The sequence below is a fragment of the Haliotis rubra genome, unplaced genomic scaffold, assembly GCF_003918875.1.
Source record: "Haliotis rubra isolate DU_JTF1 unplaced genomic scaffold, ASM391887v1 Scf118, whole genome shotgun sequence".
NCBI classification, from domain to species: Eukaryota; Metazoa; Mollusca; class Gastropoda; order Lepetellida; family Haliotidae; genus Haliotis; species Haliotis rubra.
In genome coordinates, this window is record NW_025765092.1 from 951,906 (window position 1) to 968,524 (window position 16,619).

The 16,619-nt window shown below is 44.0% G+C and overlaps 1 protein-coding gene across 1 annotated transcript in view; it reads left to right on the top strand.

Moving 5' to 3' along the window:
• Window positions 1-16,619, top strand: part of LOC124259120 (structural maintenance of chromosomes protein 3-like) — a 54,020-nt gene that overhangs the window by 34,618 nt on the left and 2,783 nt on the right. The window contains exons 18-32 of the mRNA XM_046693216.1: window positions 1,035-1,176; window positions 2,131-2,281; window positions 5,029-5,248; window positions 5,787-5,868; window positions 8,059-8,250; window positions 9,083-9,266; window positions 9,776-9,846; window positions 10,167-10,256; window positions 10,462-10,548; window positions 10,890-11,033; window positions 11,371-11,439; window positions 14,635-14,724; window positions 15,268-15,342; window positions 15,897-16,074; window positions 16,512-16,618. Coding sequence (XP_046549172.1) covers window positions 1,035-1,176; window positions 2,131-2,281; window positions 5,029-5,248; window positions 5,787-5,868; window positions 8,059-8,250; window positions 9,083-9,266; window positions 9,776-9,846; window positions 10,167-10,256; window positions 10,462-10,548; window positions 10,890-11,033; window positions 11,371-11,439; window positions 14,635-14,724; window positions 15,268-15,342; window positions 15,897-16,074; window positions 16,512-16,618 — 1,882 coding nt within the window. The remainder of the gene's footprint in view (window positions 1-1,034; window positions 1,177-2,130; window positions 2,282-5,028; window positions 5,249-5,786; window positions 5,869-8,058; window positions 8,251-9,082; window positions 9,267-9,775; window positions 9,847-10,166; window positions 10,257-10,461; window positions 10,549-10,889; window positions 11,034-11,370; window positions 11,440-14,634; window positions 14,725-15,267; window positions 15,343-15,896; window positions 16,075-16,511; window position 16,619) is intronic.

The following is a 16,619-nucleotide window of genomic DNA, read 5'->3' on the forward strand; positions in this document are numbered from 1 at the left end:
GGTTTTGCTTCGGTATGACATAAGGCAGAACATACCTTCTTAGTTAACTTACTCAATGACATAATACTTAGGTGAGTAAAATGACTGAAATACGTGAAATATGTGAAATACGCACATGTGAAATACGCACATATTTGAAAGCAGTGGGTAACGGAAAATGAAATACCCACTCAAAATTCATAATACCCACTCCAAAAAAATACAGTGGGTACAGTACCCACATGAGCTAAATCTTATCTGGAGCTCTGCTGGCCGGGGAATGAATGTTAGAGGAAATGCATTAGGATAGTTTCAGGATCGAAACCAGGCATTGGCTCAATATATTAGGTGTTTTCAGTGATGTGATATTTTACAATCGTGTTCAGTAATTGCAAGACAAAGTTATATCAATCTTCAAAACAAGTAAAATAATTCAAAGTCAAGGGCTGTTCCTCAGAAAATCCCCGGGCTGCGGGCAAATCTGTTGAAAATCCCCGGGATTTCTTGGAGAATGCCTGCGAAACTGCCTGTAGAGGGTTACTTGGTTCAAGGAGAACCTGGTGAGACAATAGGGTCACGTCACTGGATGTTTATAAGTAATAGGCAATAAGGTCACAAGGAAATGAACTGTCTGAAACCCTGACATATGCAAAAGGGCCTTAGTTTTGCCAATTTGCAGTCCTTGCAAGTTTGGTTCAAGTTCCTGGAAGAGTACCTTGTTTAATGGATACCTCAAGTTTCGTCACATGCTTTTGAGTCAAGCAGGTATTACTGTATCTTGTCAGGGTTTTGATGATCTGATCAACATTTGATGATATGTCAGGACAGCTATATAGTGGTATAAGTCTTATGCTGCAGTTTATTTGACTGTAGGGCATGAATCAAGACAACCAGGGTGTTTGGTTAAGGTTGTCTATTTTTGTTATAAAGATTTCCAAGTTGTATCCAGAATAGCAGTGTCATTTTGAGACGTATAGCTGGAACACTTTCAGCAACACAAAGCAATCAGACATTTGTTGTGAACTGACGTTTTAACATATACATGATGTCTGCAGGTTGTTTCATCATGTAGTGGACACCGACAAGACTGGCACCAAGATTCTCCAGGAGATGAACCGCCTGCGTCTGCCGGGAGAGGTAACATTCATGCCCCTCAACCGTCTGGACAACAGGGACACAATCTATCCCGATACACAGGTAACTACTCTCAACTACACACATTCGCAATAAATCCTTTGAAAATATTTTTTCTCCCATGTTGTTTTCTGCCACACTTGGCAATATTCCAGTAATATGATGAAGAACATGGCTTTACAACTTCTTATTGAAATGTATATACAACGTTTAGGTGTGGATGCTAACACCGTTATGAAGCAAGTGTTGGCATCTACACTGAAATATAGCATATGTTGTAACAAAGAGGTTGTATATCCATAGAACTATCCACCTAGTGTATCACACCAGCTTCTAAATGCCTCCGCCCGCGGAGAGCGGAAGCTCGCGGGTTTGATCCCCGGCCGCGTCATACCAAAAGATGTTAAAATATGGTACTTGTTGGTCCCTGCCTGGCGCTCGGCATTAATGGGTACAACAAGGACTGGTCGGCTCGGAGTGTCTGAGTGGGGTATTCATGCTTCACTGCGGCATGGTATCTCAGTGGGCTAGCACTATAAAACCAGCTTAAGTCTGGGCTAGTACAAGCAGCCGCACATACCCATACACACGCATGCACGTCGTCATATGTGCGAAATCTTCTCAAGCATGACGTAAAACCCAATTTCACCTCACCTCTAAATGCCACTCAAAGAAATATGATGGAGGTCTGTAAATAATCAAGTCTAGACCAGACAGTCTAGTGATCGATATCGTGGGCACCAATTCATGTAACCGCAACACAATGACACGCAATCACACAAGTGACAGAGTTCCATTTGGCTGCCTGTTATGAATAGCAGAGGTTGGTGGTTATCGGGGGAATGCCCATGGGTCATCTACAAGATTAGGGGTTAGTCTGGCTAGATGACTATGAATCAGATGGATATAATGACTTGACTTTTGTTTTAAAAGAAGACAGCTGGGTTATATCTAGAATATTTCAGTGTACTTGTTGAGTGTATCAAAAACTTTTGAGACCTTTTGTTTTCCTTGCAGGATGCTATTCCTATGATTCAGAAGATTAAGTATGAAATGAAGTTTGACCCTGCCATCAAGCACGTGTTTGGGAAGACCCTGGTGTGTCGGAGCATGGAGGTGGCCACGCAGATTGCCAGAACACAGAATCTTGATTGTATCACCCTGGAGGGTATGTTGCCTTCCTTCTGTACCTTCCATCCTTGCCTCCCCCTAATCTCTCTCCTCTTCCTTGTCACTGGGGGCGGTGGGGTAGCCTAGTGGTTAAAGCGTCCGCTCGTCACGCTGAAGACCCGGGTTCGAATCCCCACATGGGTACAATGTGTGAAGCCCATTTCAGGTGTCCCCTAGCCGTGATGTTGCTGGAATATTGCTAAAAGCGGTGTAAAACTAAACTCAGTCAGTCAGTCAGTCCTTGTCACTGACCCCTGCCCTCATCTGAGATTGATGAACCTTTGTTCATTTTTCCATTTTCACTTATTACCTACCAGCGTCTTTCATCTCACTCACTTCTATTATCAAAATCAATAATTTTGATTTAAGATTAGATTTTGTTTGTTGTGTAGTCCAATACTTAGATAGTCATGTCTTATGACAAGCATGGGTTTCTGATGTCTAGTTTGAACCTCAGCACTTAATTTGTCATTTTGACCATTCCAATCTTTTACTTCCCCTCCGACAACCATATCTCCCTCCCTTACTCAATCATTCTTCCCTTCTTCTCACATTTAGATCAAGAAGATAATTTGTTATATTCTTCCTCACTCGTTTAATTACCTTCCTCAATCCCTCGCTCATTCTTCACTTCCTCTCAAGTCTTAATTCAAGATTAAAGTTATATGAAGTCATACTCTCTACCCTTATCTCTCCCTGTCCTGTCCTGTCCTATTCTCCGCCACGCCCTCTGTCTTGTCCCCTGTCATGTCCTCTGTCCTGTCCTCCATGATCTCCATCCCATCCACTGTCCTGTCCCCTGTCCCTCCTCTGTCCTATCCTCTGCCTTGTCCTCTGTCCTGGCCTCCATCCTGTCCTCTGTCCCCTCCTCTGTCCTGTCCCCCATTCCATCCTCTGTCCTGTCCTCCGTCCATCTCCTCTGTCCTGTCCTCCATCCCTGTCCTCTGTCCTGTCCCCCGCCATGTCCTCTGTCCAGTCCTCCATCCCAACCTCTGTCCTGTCCTCCATCCCGTCCTCTGTCCTATCCTCCGCCACGTCCTGTCCTGTCCCCCATCCCGTCCTCTGTCCTGCCCCCCATCCCATTCTCTGTCCTGTCCTCTACCACGCCCTTCTGTCCTGTCCTCCATCTCTTCCCTCTGTCTTGTCCCCCATCCAATCCTCTGTCCTGTCCTCCATCCCGTCCTCTGTCCTGTTCTCCGCCACATCCTCTGTCCTGTTCTCCGCCATGTCCTCTGTCCTGTTCTCCGCCACGTCCTCTGTCCTCCATCCTATCCTCTCCTCCACCATGTCCTTTGTCCTGTCCCCCATCCCATCCTCTGTCCTGTTCTCCGCCACGTCCTCTGTCCTGTCCTCCATCCCATCCTCTGTCCTATCCTCCATCCTATCCTCCTCACGTCCTCTGTCCGGTCATCAGCCACGTCCTCTGTCCTGTCCTCCATCCTATCCTATGTCCTGTCCTCCATCCCGTCCTCTGTCCTGTCCTCCATCCCGTCCTCTGTCCTGTTCTCCGCCACATCCTCTGTCCTGTTCTCCGCCATGTCCTCTGTCCTATTCTCCGCCACGTCCTCTGTCCTCTATCCTATCCTCTCCCTCCACCATGTCCTTTGTCCTGTCCCCCATCCCATCCTCTGTTCTGTCCTCCTCGCCACGTCCCTTCTCTGTCCTGTCCTCCATCCATCCTTCTGTCCTATCCTCCTGTCCTATCCTCCTCCTCCTTCATCCTCATCAGCCACGGCCCTTCTGTCCTGTCCTCCATCCTATCCTATGTCATGTCCTCAGCCCGTCCTTTGTCCTGTCCCCATCCCATCCTCTGTCCTGTCCTCCATCCACATCCTTTGTCCTGTCCTCCATCCCGGAATCTGTCCTATCCTCCGCCACGTCTCTGTCCTGTCCCCCATCCTGTCCTCCATCCCGTCCTCTGTCCTGTTCTCCGCCACATCCTCTGTCCTGTTCTCCGCCATGTCCTCTGTCCTGTTCTCCGCCACGTCCTCTGTCCTCTATCCTATCCTCTCCTCCACCATGTCCTTTGCCCTGTCCCCCATCCCATCCTCTGTCCTGTCCTCCGCCACGTCCTTTGTCCTGTCCTCCATCCTATCCTCCTCACGTCCTCTGTCCGGTCATCAGCCACGTCCTCTGTCCTGTCCTCCATCCTATCCTATGTCCTGTCCTCCATCCCGTCCTTTGTCCTGTCCTCCGCCACATCCTTTGTCCTGTCCTCCATCCCGTACTCTGTCCTATCCTTTGCCACGTCTCTGTCCTGTCCCCCATCCTGTCCTCCATCCCGTCCTCTGCCACGTCCTCTGTCCTGTCCTCCATCCCATCCTCTGTCCTGTCCTCCATCATATCCTGTCCTATCCTCCACCACGTCCTTTGTCCTATCCCCCATCCCATCCTCTGTCCTGTCCTCCGCCACGTCCTCTGTCCTGTCCTCCATCCTATCATCTGTCCTATCCTCCACCACGTCCTCTGTCCTGTCATCAGCCACGTCCTCTGTCCTATCTTATGTCCTGTCCTACATCCCGTCCTATGTCATGTCCTTCATCCCATCATTTGTCCTGTCCTCCATCCCGTCCTCTGTCCTATCCTCCACCATGTCCTCTGTCCTGTTGTCCGTTCCGTCCTTTGTCCAGTCCCCCATTCCATCCTCTGTCCTATCCTCAGTCCCGTCTCCTGTCCTGTCCCCCGTCCTCTGCTCTGTCCCTCATTTTGAGTTATGATTGACAATATGTTATTCCCTGTCTCCAGGTGACCAGGTAAGTCGTAGAGGGGCTTTGACTGGCGGCTACTACGACACACGCCGATCACGGCTGGACCTCCAGAAGAGCAAGATGGAGCTGACAGCCCAGTGTGCAGAACACGAAGTGGCATGCAGAGAGCACAGGGACAAGCTGGAAGCTCTTGAGGGCAAGATCAACAATCTGGTGTCTGAGATGCAGAAGCTGGAGACCAAGTGTAGCAAATATAAGTAAGTCAGAACGTCTTGATGTCCATGTGTTAATAACGTGTGTCAGATGATAGATAGTGGGGTGAAACAATACACAGCATTGTGAGTTTTCATGCTCTAAAATACTTACTACTTGTTGAGGAACACCCCTGTGCTGTTGTGTCCCTTACACTGTTAGGTCAACCGGTATCTGATGGTCATAGTGGCGGTTGGGTAGCCTAGTGGTTAAAGCGTTTGCTCGTCACGCCGAAGACCTTGGTTCAAATCCCCACATGGGTACATTGTGTGAAGCCCATTTCTGGTGTCCCCCGCCATGATGTTGCTGAAATATTGCTAAAAGCGGCGTAAACCCAAACTAGTCAGTCAGTCTGATGGTCATAGGTTGAAAAACCAAACCCCAATTATGATCCTTTGTTTCCTTGTGCGTCACAAAAATGGTAAAAATGATCTGTGCCAATTTAGGCATTCCTACTGTTTGAATGTGGCGTTACAGCTGAAATGCTATTCAAGGCATCACTAAAAAATCTCACCATGTTGTTTTGGTATTTCTCCTTTGTAGAGATACATATGAAAAGTTACAAGCGGAAGTCAGACTAGCCAAGGAAGAATTAAAGTTGGTGGAAAAACAGAAACCCTCAAAGGTAGGCTTCATGTTGGATTATGAAAATGCATATAAGTTCTTTTCATACCTAGTGAAATAAATTAGCTGCTGTTTGCTGTGCAGTGTTGTATCCCTTGTGGGGAAGGATGCTTTGACCATGGGGCTGAATGCTATAATTAATGTATTTGATTATGTTTCTAGGTTTATCTGCACCAAGTCATGTTTGTCAGGGTTCGAAATACTCCATACAGGGCTCGAAAAATTAAAATATCTGCACTTGCCCTTTAGGGCGAATAATATGAACTTTACAGTCGTCCATCTAAAACTGTACTTGCCCTATAGATCATGCATCACAATGAATATAAATTTAATTATTTTATTTCAAAATGTTTGCTTGGAATTAAACTACAATAAACATTACTTACTTTGTCTTCTGTACAAAATCTTTGACAAAATTGAATTCGTTCACCATTTAAGATAGCTGAAATTCAAGGGAAAAAAAATGTTACTCACTTTCCCGGGAAAAAATTTCTGAGCGGATGAGTGGATTTTTTTAGCCCTGCCATATATATTAGCGTGCCATGGCACAGTAAATATTGAAATGGCACGAGTAAAAACTGTTCTTACATCTTACACCTACATAACTTTTCTCATCACATTTAACTGACATACTATATTATTACTGAAAGTGGACTGGATAGCTCCGGATTATTCTGGACTCTAAATTCAGTAGTGTGTGGGGTACGAAAGCAGTCAAATCCAGTTGTCAGTTTACAGTCAGCTCTCGTTAATCCGACACTTGTGGTTGCAGAGAAATATGTCGGATTAACGGAAATGTCGGATTAATGAAAATGTTGGATTAATGTATTTGTGTGAAAATATCAATGTTTACTAAATGTCATGATCGTCATACTGTTGCATGCATATCAGAAATGGTAGATCTAGTTATCTTCATCGTACGTAAAAATATTCACAGAAATAAAAAATACTAAGAATACATACTTGCTATCATTTATTAACATTCGTAGATGGCATAACATACATATATAATCACATAAGCAAACCATTTCATATCTATTTCATGACCACATTGGCACAAAACTCATGTTTGTTTTTACCGCATATCAGCTGCCATTATGACCCGGATGTTGAATATGTTACAGTTTCCATACAACTAATTCCATAATAACATGTGGACGTCTAAAGAACAATCAGGCGTGTATCATAACATATATAATTTATAACTTGAAAAAGTCTTTGATGGTCATTAACATCAAACATGTCTAAGTGGTGTGTCAGAAATGTTTGCAAAGTGTTCAACATTGTTTTGGCCTCAGATAGCTTGAAGCATTGGAATCAGTCGTAGAGAGGCTCAACCACTAAGCAGACTGCTTCAGGAGGTTAGATACGGTTGATCGTCCAATCTTCACATCAAACTTCTGCTCAGCAAAAGTGATGACTTCTTGTTGTGTTGTCTGGGGTTTGTCTTTCTTCAAAAGGAGATTTCTCTCTTGATCAATGGGCGTAACTTCTAAAAGGGGTCGCTTAGCAGGTGGTGTACTTTCGTGACAAACATCTTGTGATGAAAACTCATGTCGGTTGTAAACATTTTATACAGCTCGCTTCTACTGTTATTTCTTGATTAAATCGTCTCAATTAATTAACCTGTGTTCCTAATAAACAAGTGTGATGTTCACCGACGTCAGTGTCAAGTAGCCAGTAAGGCACACGCTAATTACCACTCACATGTGATTGTTTGTATACGGTCGGATCATCCGACCGGCTGTGTTGATTGTCGGATTAACGAATGTTTTTACAATGTATTTACAATAATCAGTTGCTAGATTGGTGTGTCTGAGTCGGAATGCGAGAATGTCGGATTAACGAGAGTAATTATCACTGTTTTAAATGGTTCCCTAATTTTTTGTCGGATTAACGTGATTGTCGGATTAATGAGTGTCGGATTAACGAGAGCTGACTGTACTTAGTAGTCTGTAGTTCAGCTGTGTTTCAGGACATAACTTTGGATTCTGACTTAGAATCGGTTCCAAGGAACATATGCTGGTCATGGGAAGGAACCATGCGGAACAGGTGATCAGGTTAGGAGTGTGTCATTGTACTCTGACAGCATGGTTTGTTGTACATGATCAGTCACTGGATTTTCTGACCCAGACTCGATTACAGGCTGCCCTTATATAGCTTAAACAAAGCTTACAAACAAATGTTTCAGGGCAAGAGTGTTTCAAGCCTAGAGAGCAGCCTGGCGGCCATGGTGGCAACACGGGACTCCCTCAATGAAGAGGTGGGCACGGACCTTCTGTCTCAACTCAGTATGGAGGATCAGCGAGAGGTGGACCAGCTCAACGACAAGGTGAAGGGCAAGACAGAGGAGAACAGAGCTGCATGGAAGGAAAGAATCAGGGTGAGTGGGACAAAGGATGTGATTAGCATTTGTCTCTTACATAATTGTCTGGATAGGTCTCTTGTCATGCTTGTTGTTAGAGCTAGGTTATATATGCAGACCTACTTAGAAGCTGATATTCAGCACCAAGCCTGCTGAAGCCTTTCATAAAGGTTCCCAAATTCAAATTAAAGATTTCCTTATGAAACCTTTCTACATGAGTCAGCCAAAGCTTTTACTTCTTTGCATGAAGTTCCCATAGTGTTCGGCTGACATTTATAAGGAAATTGTCAGCTGTTAAAACATCTTCACACCATTGAAGGTCATGTCGTTGTATCGCAATTGCGTAGATAGATCAGTGTTCACGAATAGTGCCTGACCCTCTGACAAATCCGGCAGATTCGCCAACGGTCCGATGGAACTGTACACCCGCCGGTCCCAGTGTCTGACTGTATATTTCACAATGACTTTGACTGAAGTTGTTATATGTGAGAAGTGACACTTGTTTGCTGTTTATAAATCGTATGTTTGTTAATAATTTCAATGCCAATTATAATAAATAATAAATCTGCAATGTGTGTTTAATTTTATTCTATGGGTCCTGTGAATTTTCAATGGGTCAGACAGACATCTGAAACTTACAGGACCCAATGTCCTGTTAGTTTGAAACACCTTTCGTGAACACTGATAGATGCTCATGATGTTGGTGATTGGATTGTCTGGTCCAGACCGCTGCCATATAGCTGGAATATTGCTGAGTGCAGCATTACACAACAAACCTACAAACTACTTTTGTTTGGAGGTTAGGAATCGTGGAATCGCTCTACATGGAGTGTTGTGTCTTGCGTTTCAGCTGGAGGGGGAGAAGAACAAGCTGGAGAACATGCTCAACAACAACCTGTACAAGAAGCGGGATCGGATCTTGAATGATCTTCAGGAGACATCCACAGAAGATCGAACCCAGAGACTGGACAGTTTACAAAGTGATCTGCAGTCTGTGGATGACAGGATCTCTGAGCTCAAGAAAACATCTAAAGGTACTTTCACCAACTAAACATCTTCATCAATGATAGAGTGAAGAGTTTCTTACACAGTTTCAAATTTTGATGTTGAGTGTGTTGAGTAGTATGATTATCATTATTATTACAATTAGTTTACCGACTTGAAGGGGCTTGAAACTTTTGGTGAGTTTGTGTTTTACTCAGAGGTTGAGTGTCTTTCTCTGATAGGGAAGCAGTTATCAAGTATAGGTATCCTAGCGTAGATTGATGCTCATGATCTCAATCACTGGATTGTGTGGTCCAGACTCAATTCTTTACAGACCGCTGCCATATAGCTGGAATATTGCTGAGTGATGTGTTTACAAACAAACAAAGAAACAAAGGTTCTGGTGAAGACACAGGCAGTCCCCTCCTCTAAGGCACCTCAATTCACTGTAGAGTTGCGTCCCTTAGTTTTCAACATTGTCAGCACCACGCCCATGCTTGTGGATTTCATGACAGTGGTAAACTTCTGAGACTTCAGGCTTTCCTATTGTTGTTTTCAGACCTCGATGACCAGTTAGACAGATTTAACAAGGAACAGAAGGAGTTACAAAGCAACCTGGAGTATTGGAAGGTTTGTGTTGTTCACAGTCCAACATTGTTAGCACTAAGGGTTCAGACCACGACTATACTTGCATTCAGATGCGTATGAAGTTATTGTTGGTGACAGGCCTTCAGTTTACATGATACAATGCAGGGTTCGATTTACCTCTATCAAACATGCACCAGAGTTTTAAAAAATGCATCCTGACATGTCTATGTGTACCAAATGTGAGTCAAAATATTTTTGATTTGAGTCTAACCCTTATTCGTGACATAATTTAGATCTTGTGAATAAAGATCATAATAAGTATGGGTCACTGAAGATTTATATCAATATCTTACCCATTTTAGGGCCAAGAAAAAGAATATCAAGAAAAAATCAGTGATGATGCAAAAGATCTGGAGAAAATGACCAACAAACAAAGTTTATTATTGAAAAAGGTGAGTTTTGTTTCCTTGGTATAATATTGTTGATGACAAACATTGAGTAAGAGGCTGTTATCCAAAGACTGTGTCCTCTGTCATCAGTCAATTTCTAGTCTATCAAACAATTATTGAACAGTGGTTAAAACAAGCTTAAGACTAAGTTGACCTCACATATATTTTAACATTAATTTTCATTGTATGTTTTTACATGTTTTCTTAGAAAGAGGATTGTATGAGGAAAATCCGAGAGTTGGGTTCTCTGCCTAGTGATGCCTTTGAGAAGTATCAAGATCTCAGTATGAAGCAGGTAAGATTAAAGATGTCATTTGATGCAATAGAGAAGGATGAATGACTTAAATGCTCCATGAGGACATGGGGCGGTGGTAGCCTAGTGATTAAAGCGTTCGCTCGGCAAGTGTAAGATCTGGGTTCGATTCCCCACATGGGTCCCAGGCTGTTATATTACTGGATATTGCTAAAAGTGGTGTAAAACTAAACTCACTCACTCACTTACTTCATGAGGTCAGGATTTGTATTCACCAATGAATATGAGAAGCATTACAGACTGTATCAAAGACTTTAGGTCTGCAAGCCATTATGTATTTCCTGGGACTTCAGCTCAGATGCCTGTGTGTCTGTGTGTTGTAGCTTTTCAAGAAGCTCGACCAGTGCAATCATGAGCTAAAGAAGTACAGCCACGTAAACAAGAAAGCTCTCGACCAGTTTGTCAATTTCTCGGATCAGAAGGAAAAGTTGATGAAGAGGAAAGATGAATTAGACCGTGCCCACAGTGTAAGTACTACTCACTCTTACAACAAGTTAATTTGACTTGAAGTGAAGCATCTGCACTTGTTGCCTGTCATAGAAAGAAGCTCTTTAGCTCCTGTGGGAATTTCAGGTTAGAATTTGTTTCTGAAAGTCCTTCTTGTCTTACAAGGGGACTTGATGGACCAGATTGTCTGGTTGTGTGACTTACTTGTGTGAAGGTGGATTTGCGTTATAATATCAATCACTGTAGTGTCTGGTTGTCAGATTGCTGTCATGTAAGATATTTCTGAGTGCAGTGATGACAAACCGACAAAGAAAGCCTTGGCTGGATGTTATCATGAACAGCCTCCTTGTGTTTCAGTCTATCTTGGATCTGATGAATGCCTTGGACCAGAGGAAGTATGAGGCTATCCAGCTGACATTTAAACAGGTATGTAATCAAGTTTGAAGGGGGATCAAGGGCACCACCCATCATATATGAGACAACAGCCAGTGCTGTATAATCAGGCTTAGATCACCTGCCTTGGTAGGAGCACCACCAGTGGTAGAGTTAACTCAGCAGTTAACAAATCACTCTCAGAAAGTCAGTACGGATACATTTAGAATATTGTACCACACTGACTACAGGAATTCTCATTCTTTTTCATAGAGATCGTCCTTGGGGTACATGCATTTTCTGCGTACTAGTACTTTAACCCATGTCTAGGCATTAATTGTTTGACACACACCATGCAGGCTTTCACCTTGGAGATCTTCTTTTCTGACAATTCAATGGCTGCTGTTGGCTAAAGCTCTGTACGTCTCTGGGGTCATTTGAACTACACTAGCCTTGTAGACTGTTTCAAACTATTTAGCTAAACCTGTAGAGGTTTCCAATTCTTTGAAGAGAATCATCCTTGGGGTACATATATGCATTTTCTGCGGCTGAAAATGTCATGTGACAGTTGTATCAATGTTTTAATAAAAATATTGTACAATAAATAAAATCTTTTTTAACCATTATACGGCCCCCACCACGTGGAGTTCCCTCCCTGCTACGCATGCGCAGCCAACCAGGTAAGCACCTAGGCCCGTATCATCATGGCGCAGGGTCCGTTGAGGATTCCTGGGGTTCCGGTCCCTGTGCCACCCCGCCCCATGAGAGTGGAGAAGCCCGGGGTTCGAGTGTTGTGTCGGCTGCCGGAGAGGGGAGTCCTTTCGGCTCTTCCCTTTCCGCGGCGTCTGTGGCTCGGCCTCCCACCGGGTGGGGGTTCGGCTCCTCTTAACGAGGAGACCCGAATTCTGACTCAGGCTCGGGTGCCGAGTCTATGGATGTTGGGGAGGTTGAGGAGTCGGAGGGTACTTTCTGTTTCTCGTCGGCTCTCCGGGAGGTTAGGCAACGTATTGCCAAGTATATACGACAAGCCGCAGTGCCGACATGTCGCTCAACTGAGTTCCGCCTGCCGGGCAAGGCGTTTGCCCCAAGGCAACCCTCGCAGACACTGCTCCGTATCTTGCCTTCCCTGATGCAGGACGTGATGGATCCCCTCCTGGTTGGGTCACGCCTCCGGTTCGATTTACCCGAACTCGTTAAGAGGTACCAGCTGGGGGATGATTCTCTGTTCTTTGTGCTGGTGTTTGACGAGTGCGTGTTCACTTCGGTCACCCTCGGCTTCCTCGGCTTCCTCAGGTGCAGCCCCAAGTGCTAAGCAAGGGCGGTTAGTTCCACCGTTTGCCCTCCCCCTGAGGGGTTGAAGGCTCACTCGGTCAGGGCAGTGGCCACGTCAAAGGCTTTTGCATTGGCACTGCCCATTGAAGAGATATGCTCTGCTGCTATTTGGAGCAGGCCTAGCACTTTTATCAGGCACTATCAGCTCGATACACATTCACGTGATCGTGCGTGTTTTGGCCGATCTGTTCTCTCCAGTGGACAGTGTCCTGCCACCCTGACCGAGTGAGTCTTGGTTATCTGGACAGTTGACGCTGCTTTCAATTGTGTATCATTGATATATCCGCTGTTATCATATTTAACTCCTTTCGATTCTCTCAGGAGATTATGGTCGGTTGTAAGTTAGGTTTCCCCCTTACGGTGCTCTCTAATAGATTCACGATGTGGGCGGGTTTCTTTACTTTCACACTGTGTGCGAATTGCTTTGCTTAACCTATGAGGTCGGATCTTAGTACTTTCCTCCCTGTCGGTTACCCTTCCATCATGCCTCTCGCAGAAGCTTCGGGACACGTGACAGGTGAGTGTTGTGGTGTCTATTACATTCTTCCTAACGATCGCTATTTATTTGTACTCTGACAGAATTCCCTCCTCCCTAGCCTCCGGTCTTTGTGAGTCTGAGTTAATGCATATATGTACCTCAAGGACGGTCTCTATGAAAAAGAATTAGCTAAACCTGTAGAGGTTTCCAATTCTTTGAAAAGAATCGTCCTTGGGGTAGGGCCACCCACCTCCCCACAATTCTGTTCACTGATTTATTCAGCAGAAAGAATGATGATACGGGCCTAGGTGCTTACCTGGTTGGCTACGCATGCGTAGCAGGGAGGTAACTCCACGAGGTGGGGGCCGTATAATAAATAAAAAAGATTTTATTTATTGTACAATATTTTTATTAAAACATTGATACAACTGTCACATGATATTTTCAGCCGCAGAAAATGCATATATGTACCCCAAGGACGATTCTCTTCAAAGAATTGGAAACCTCTACAGGTTTAGCTAAATAGTTTGAAACAGTCTACAAGGCTAGTGTAGTTCAAATGACCCCAGAGACGTATAGAGCTTTAGCCAACAGCAGCCATTGAATTGTCAGAAAAGAAGATCTCCAAGGTGAAAGCCTGCATGGTGTGTGTCAAACAATTAATGCCTAGACATGGGTTTAAGTACCAGTACCGATTTACTTACACAACTCTTAGATTTGAGTTTTCATAAAGATTTATATTTGTAGTTAGTTGTCGTCCACAGTGGTTTTGTAATGTCTTGGTAGTGCTATCTTGGAAATGTGTTCAAAACATTGATGACATTTGTTCTCTGATTTACAGAAATGTGGTGAATAATAAATTGCTAGATATTGGAGTAAGTCAACATGAATGAGTGAACATCAGATAGTGACTACTAATTCATGATATCAGAGTTGGGAGCTAGTTCTGATATGTGACTTATTTAAGATTAGAATACCATCATGGAATATTTAGTTGATTTGGTAGTTTTTCTTTGTGAGAGAGCTTTAAAGTCAGACAGTGTGTATGCTTTTTAGTGGAGCCAAATATATTTCTAGAATGATCTTGAAATCTGCTGATGTTTTTAGCAAATGAGTGATCTGTTGTGAAATTCTAAGCTAACTGTATTCACTAACCAGGAAATGCCCTTGTTCTGTTTACCCATGAAGATCTGGGTTATAATTGGTCTTCAGCATCCATGCTTGTTGCAAGAGGTGACTAACGGGATTAGGTGCTAAGGTTCGCTGACTTGGTTGACACATGTCATCACATCCTATTTGTGTATTTCAGTGCTCATGCTGTTGATCACTGGATTGTCTGGTCCAGACTTGATTATTTACAGACTGCCACCCTATAGCAAGAATATTGCTGAGTGTGGCATTAAACAACAAACCAACCAACCAACCTTGTTCTCTTTCAGGTGTCCAAGTACTTCACAGAGATCTTCAAGAAGCTGGCTCCACAGGGGCATGCTGTTCTAGTCATGAAGAAGGGGGACAGTGAAACAGATGTACGTAGTGATCGTCCAAACTGACTCTCTCTCAAACTTAGCACTATCATTTCCATGCTGTTGGTGTGCTGTCAAGACTACCTTTAAAATTCCAGAGGTGGTGTAATTCAGTCCACTATCAGTTTGTTCAACATGAAGTGTGGAAATCGGTCGCCAGCATTTTGTAGATAATATTGGATCCACTATTAATAGATAGTAAAGGAGTTGCCAAAATTGTTTAAATTTGCCCATGTTGCCAAAAGTTGCTTTGCAGAGTTACCTCCCTTAGGTGCACAAGAATGCTGTGATGAGTTTGAATCCCAAATTCACCGTCATTGTTTGTACATTTCAACTAACTGGTAAATGTCTTCATTTAAATGGATGGTTTTGTGCTTTCCTCAAACATCAAACTAAAATGCACTATTAGTATTCATGTACAAGACTAGATAAACTGAAACATTGACATTTGTTTTATGTTTTTGCCATTGAAAGGAGGCCATCACTGAAGGCTGATGGCACTTCCCATCTGTTGGCTGACTGTTGTAACATTGTTTGTCTGTCCAGGGTGCCGACGACTCACAGGGACAATCACAACAGGATGTGCCGCTTGTAGAACAGTTCACTGGAGTTGGAATCAGGGTATGTCAGTAGCTGTTGTCTAAGATGTGTTACAATATTGAGATGTTAAGCCATACAAAGTAAGCTTTGAACAACTTGGATCATACTTGCTGTGTCTGGCCATGTTCCTAATTGTAGTCTTCTCTCTTAGCTCCTTGTTGCTCTGCCTCCACTTCTGACCGCCTCCGTGGTGTAGTGGTTAGAGCATCCGCCCGGAGAGCGGAAGGTTGCTGGTTCGATCCCCAACCGCGTCAAACCAAAAGATGTTAAAATATGGTACTTGTTGGTCCCTGCCTGGCTCTTGGCATTAATGGGTACAACAAGGACTGGTTGGCTCGGAGTCAGTATAATGTGTCTGAGTGGGGTATTCATGCTTCACTGCGGCATGGTATCTCAGTGGGCTAGCACTATAAAACCAGCTTAAATCTGGGCTAGTACAAGCAGCCGCACATACACATACACACGCATGCACATCGTCATATGAGCGAAATCTTCTCAAGCATGACGTTAAACCCAATTTCACCTCACCTCACTGCCTCCACTTCTGATATCTTATTGGTCCTTCCTCTTTTCAGGTGTCGTTCACCGGAAATCGAGCTGAGATGAGAGACATGCAGCAGCTCTCTGGAGGTCAGAAGTCACTCGTGGCCTTGACCTTGATCTTCGCCATCCAGAAGTGTGACCCTGCCCCCTTCTACTTGTTTGATGAGATTGACCAGGCCCTGGACTCATCTCACAGAAAGGCTGTAGCTGGTACGTCAACAGACATTCTTCATGCTGAAGGAACATTAACTCTCTTTGGATGCTGTGATCATGATAAAAGGAGCATTTTCCTAACTATGTTATTAGATGGCAAACTGTTCAATGTAGTAATGTTTAACAATGAAGTTTGAGAGTTAGGACATTTACTGTATCAGTGCGGATCAGTGTGACCTTCATTTTCATTCTAGGAGCGGTGGGGTAGCCTAGTGGTTAAAGCGTTCGCTCGTCATGTGGAAGACTTAGGTTAGGTTCCCCACATGGGTACAATGTGTGAAGCCCATTTCTGGTGTCCCTCTGCTGTGATATTGCTGGAATATTGCTAAAGGTGGCATAAATCTAAAACTCACGCACTCACTCATTTTCTTTCTCAGCTCCTTGGGGAGTATACAACCCAAAGGTCAACATTCAGATTACTGTTCTTCTTACAGACATGATCCATGAGCTGTCTCAGGATGCTCAGTTCATCACCACCACATTCCGACCGGAGCTTCTCGAACACTCGGACAAGTTTTATGGTGTCAAATTCAGGAATAAGG